Source organism: Priapulus caudatus, unplaced genomic scaffold (genome assembly GCF_000485595.1).
Source record: "Priapulus caudatus unplaced genomic scaffold, Priapulus_caudatus-5.0.1 Scaffold195, whole genome shotgun sequence".
Lineage (NCBI taxonomy): Eukaryota > Metazoa > Priapulida > Priapulimorpha > Priapulimorphida > Priapulidae > Priapulus > Priapulus caudatus.
Genome location: NW_014577256.1, coordinates 82,033 through 87,478, shown reverse-complemented (window position 1 = coordinate 87,478; position 5,446 = coordinate 82,033). Strand labels below are relative to the sequence as shown.

Below are 5,446 nucleotides of genomic sequence, written 5' to 3'. Positions count from 1 at the left end.
GGATCCCTGGCAGCAACATCCAATGTAACATGCAATAGCCTTCGCACAGGAACAGTTTCTGTTGCACCCTCTGGTGCAGCCACACGCGATGGCCTTTGTCATTGTCTGCAGCCAGGCTGGTTGAGTTGAAGGGACTGGGACAAGTTTCCCATCCTGCAGAGCCCAGCCATACTCCTCAAATGGGGGAAGCTCTGGCCTGCCAATGTGTGCACTCTTGTCTATGAAAGTTGCTAGAGCTGCACGTCGTAGGTGTTGTCAAGAAATGCATCTTCTGTTGGTGGTAGCAGCTTCAGCAGAGTTGACCTGTTATTCAGGAATTTGTAGACCCTCAGTTTTCCAAGATTACACTCCTCGAGGTCATCAGCTCTTTTAGAGTACACGGTGATGACAAGCTTGCGTGCCTGGTCGATGAGTTCCAAATTAATGTGATGTCTTGCTGACCTTGCTCGCCAAAGTCTTCAAGTTTAGATATGTCTGTAGTCTTGCTACTGCTCATCCAGGTCAATAGTAGACACAGATGATGACGATAACCGTGTCATTGCCGTGGATGATCACTCGATCTCTCAACATCTTTATTCTGAACGCTGTATATAGCATGAAGCATGACTCTTGTATCAGCCTCCTGCTGTGTATACTGTGTACAAGGCAGTGACGTACAGTTGCGGACCCTTCGGTGAGCAGCCCACTCAGGTTTCTTCCTTGAATCCTCCGCCTAGGTAAAGGCGAGTTGAACCCATGCAGTGCTGGATCTAGCTGTTCACTCTCGGTCCCCGTCTCACACAGGAAACTCAAAAGTCCAGCTTTGTTGACTGATACTGAGAAGAATTCTTGTGGGTCTGGGGCTCGGTACTTCTCACTGACTTCAAACACCTTAGCTGGTCTGGATCGGTCGTACATGTGCTGCTGCTCTGCTGATTTGAGGCTTTGTTCACTGTATCGGTCACAGCAGAAATGTATAATCCCTAGCTGTGCCAGCAGGAACATCTTTCAGCAGCTGGTGCTTGTAGCGATCAGCAATGGCTCCGAATGTTTTATCTTTCTTGAATGACCATTGACCAGTGGCTTATGGCATGCATTGCGTCAACCACCACTGCTGTCTTCAGGTTTCCTTGTGGCAGATCAGCAACACTGGTCACTTGAGTCTCCTCCTTCAGGGTCTTCACGAGACTAGCCATTGTACCTGCAGCCCTCATGCTTCCACCTTCATTGAATAAAGACGGGGGCATCTTACTACACTCATGGTTGCCAATAAAGTTGACGATGTCGACATCTCCACCACTGGCCATGATATATGTTATGCGAAGAAGGGCAGCTACTTCATCACTCTTGCCTGGTGCACTGTTCCTTGTCGACTTCTTTGGCTTTAAATTTTGCGTGTGGAAGCTTTCAACCTCACGATGGACGTCTTCTTTTGATCACTGGATATGGAACTGGACATGCAATGCCTTCAGACCAAGTTTCTTCACACCGATGAGGTGTTCCTGGACTGCTGCCTCTGCACGCTGCCCCGTTGATAGACTAACCAGGGCTGGCATTGTTGCTGAGAATGGGTTGGTCTCCATGGCTGCTATCACTTTCTGGACCATCTCTGCATCCCTTGCCACTCGGGTTGGACCGGACACGTGATGCGAGTTGGCAGTGTTCAGGTGCAATATAGACTTCAGTTCTGCAGAGATCGCTGCCGTGACAGGTTTAGTGTATATCCATTTGGTCTGAGCAGCCTCGTTCAGTGTTATGCCGTCCAGACCACTCTCTTCCTTGTCATCTGCATTATACTGCTCAAGGAGCATGTCAGGCGAGACAATCAATATCATTACACTAGCGTGTATTGTGTGTGTGTGCGTGTTGACTGTATCACGAGTACGCGGCGTTGTGTTGCATGTTTGGAGCTTTATTTCGATATTAGTTCAATAAAGTGTAGTTTATAGATGGAAGAACAGTGATTTTCGTCAACGAGGCGGCACCCAGTGGGCAAGACTCCTCAAGAATCCTCTGGTAATCGCTCCCAATGTAGACGCGTCTGCAAGATCATTGACGAGGTTCGTTTCACACACTCTGAATTTCCTTACAATTTTCCATGTATATACTGTAATATGATATGTACTGAACCCAAAATATACCTTAACGGCTCATAGACGGTAAGAAAATGTCCGTAAAAATTCGGACAAGGAAAAATTGCTTCTTGTTGCCAGACAGGACAACCAGATCTGACTAGTCGATCCTAACCGGTATAGTCTGCGATAGCCACTTAAAGTGCCCTTATCTCTTGTCATGACTATCTGGTCGCAAAAATGACTGCACCAGTTGTCTTCCCATGCCTGAAAACCTATAGAAAGAGGTACTATATGACCAGGTTTATCACTGCCATGATAATGACATTGAATTTAACGAAGATCGTAACTGGAAGTCAATAATGGCCACTTCCGGTCGCTTTGAAATTGTCATAAATAGACTCAGCATCATCCCAAACCCCTGCAATGATTCCAGGATTGTGATAATAGGTTCATTATTAGCAGAAACAGGCCCGGGGTCAGTCAGGGGGTCATGGGGAAAAAGCCCTCTCCCCCGGGCCGGGGTCGAGGGGTCGGAAAATTTGATCCCCACCATTTTCTGATAGTTTGACCCTAAATCAACTCGATAAATCAAAAAAATAAATTTTAGCAAAAAAATACCCCACTATAATGTACAAAATGCGGTTTTTAGTTAATATCCAAATGTCAACTTTGGAGCAATATCACTTTATTGTTAGAAAAGCAATGAACTTGCGCTTTTGCGACAATATTAACCATACATATGGGCAGTTTTCTGAAAAGTTTTAATTGATTAGTCAAAAGGACTTTTGAAATATGGAGAAAAATGTATTTTGGTGCAATTCATATTTTGGGAAAAAATGGTAAAAAATCACATTTTTGGCCCAAAATTGTCATTAAAATCATCACCAAGCCCATTAAATATAGTATCATCATGTAGAGAATTTAATTCCCTTTAATATGATACCACACACATGGTGAGAGGAAGTTCTATTCAAACATTATCTTAAAAATTGATCATCATTAGTTACACACGGTGGCCATTTTGAAAAATGGCTGCCATTTTTTTGCAGCAGCATATTTTCAAGGTTGTCCACCTAGAAGTTGTCCAGGGAGGTCCCCTGAACACGTTGATATCAAACAACCTTTTATAGAATCACGGTTCTGCATGGTTTACCCCAAAAATGGGAAAGCAAGACAGATTGGGAAGCAAGACAGCTTCGAGGTACAGCATAGTCTCAAGGATGACAAAAATGGCTAGGGCTTATTCAATTTACATGAAATTACATGATGTAAAAATAAATGCTGCACTGTATCAACAACTACGCTACTCATATTGTATTTTACAGTTCAATAACACTGTCATGCATATAAATTATAATGATACCACAGTTATGCCTATATGTGCCTTATGTTCAATATGCTTATTTGGTCAACTCACCATCAACATACGTCTTCTCCTTGATGCACTGTCCATTACAGGTCTCTATGTATTCGCTATCAGTGTAGCCCATGCGAGTGCGATCTCCACAATCGTCTAGCTCACTCAGCTCCAATACTCCTAAACATTGAAATATAATAACACATGTGAATTCTATAGAGCTTCAAAAGAAGAAGAAGAAAATGAAGTTTAAAAATAATTGGCTGTCGTTATAAAGTTAGATGGTTGGCTGATATAAGGTGCCCAGTGAAAATATCATTGTAGCTGCCAAATCAGTTGTTGCTTCAGGCAAACATACCCACTTTCTAGGTGTTACATGAAAATGAAAGTCTTTACATTTCTTTCTGGAATTACTATTAATTATGATTTCAAATATTTGAAATAGCTAGGACGACTTTCTATTTCTATTATGTTAATTGACAGTGTAGCAAGCATTTTTGGGTATGGGTATTCAGTATACTCGATCACACCCACCTATTTATCTACGTCTATATACATACTTGATGACTGAGTGTCTGGAACGATCACCCGATTTCCGTAGCCATATTTGCAAACGAAGCACTGCCGTGAATAACTATACAGTTGTACCTCCAAGGTGTCTTCCTGTTGACATAGCACTAGAAAAAAAATTAGGGTTAACTATAGACACCTTAATTACTATACCGGGGGTTACATATGAATATATTATACATATATATATATTATATATATATAGTATTCATGTACTCTATATCTAATATACACTCCTCTATATAATAATATGATAGGCAAATTCACCTAGCACCTAGCCACGGGACAATTAATAGAGCTCAGTAGTTATATATGTATATATGCCAACCTTTCACTGCGTAGGCTGTGAATTTCAACCCATGCAGTATGTAAAAGATGATGCGCGTGCATGGACATGTGCTAGGATGCATATATAGGTGCAAGAAGGCCGCATAGCTATAGGTGCAAGAATTAAGGCCGGATAGCTAGGCTGTTCATCTGAACACTAGCCAAATGCATGAGCAGGCTGTGCAAATAGGCGAATTTTTGTACGCATTTTAGGTGCATGAGTACCCATGCAGCAAATGCTTGGAATAAGACCGTGTGTACACGTGTTTTACATTAGAATTTTTATTAGTACATTAAAAACATTAGAAAGTTAGAAATAAGGGATTCTACATAGAAGGGCCTGTTTACAGGTTTAGGTGTTACAACAGCTTGGATTATGCAGGGCTCAATTTTAACAGTCGTCGGATTTTCTCTCGGCAACTACAAATTGCTTCCGTGGTTGTCCGGTGTCCAACCTCTATAAAAAATTTATATTCATAATGCGCGCGTTCATTTTTCATACGGCCAGGGTTGCGCAATACGCTGAAAACGTACATGTCTAGACGCATTGTCTGGCTTCCTTGATACAAAGTATAACATCACGTGTTTAACAACACAATGTTTCGTTTATTAACACAATGTTTTTAACACAATTATTAACACAATGTTTCGTGTTAATTTTCAATTTATACTCATCTGTGACTTGACACAGTGTTAGTAATGTTAGTAGTATTATTTAGTACTATTAGTACACATTAGTTAACTTAATGTAAATGTTATGAAATAAATTTCATGCAACTTTTAATTACTATTATTATACGTCATTGATCCCAGCATCATTTACCACATTACCAATATTTTATTCTCTTCATATAATGAGTGAAACAATGCGAATGGCCATGTCTGCTGTCACTGCAATACGTACAAAATGTACATGATTAGGCCTTTTGCTTTACAGTCACTGAGGTTGTCCGGATATTATTTAAACATGTGCTGCATGCGCTCTGCTCACGTGATGCAAAACTCTTGAGGGACAACCATATGCTACTCTCTTGGTTGTCCTCCGGATTTCTTGGTTGTAAACCTTAAAATTATATACCAGTGCTCATATCTCTAGGTGTATATTAGCTCTTGTTTTTCCATTGTACACATAGTGCTA

At 41.2% G+C, this 5,446-nt stretch overlaps 1 protein-coding gene across 1 annotated transcript in view; it reads right to left on the bottom strand.

Moving 5' to 3' along the window:
- LOC106807097 overlaps positions 1 to 5,446 on the bottom strand; it is a 26,039-nt gene that overhangs the window by 8,201 nt on the left and 12,392 nt on the right. Inside the window, exons 2-3 of the mRNA XM_014809350.1 lie at positions 3,972 to 4,088; positions 3,472 to 3,591 (exon numbers count right to left, since the gene is read on the bottom strand). Of these exons, the coding sequence (XP_014664836.1) occupies positions 3,472 to 3,591; positions 3,972 to 4,088 (237 nt within the window). The remainder of the gene's footprint in view (positions 1 to 3,471; positions 3,592 to 3,971; positions 4,089 to 5,446) is intronic.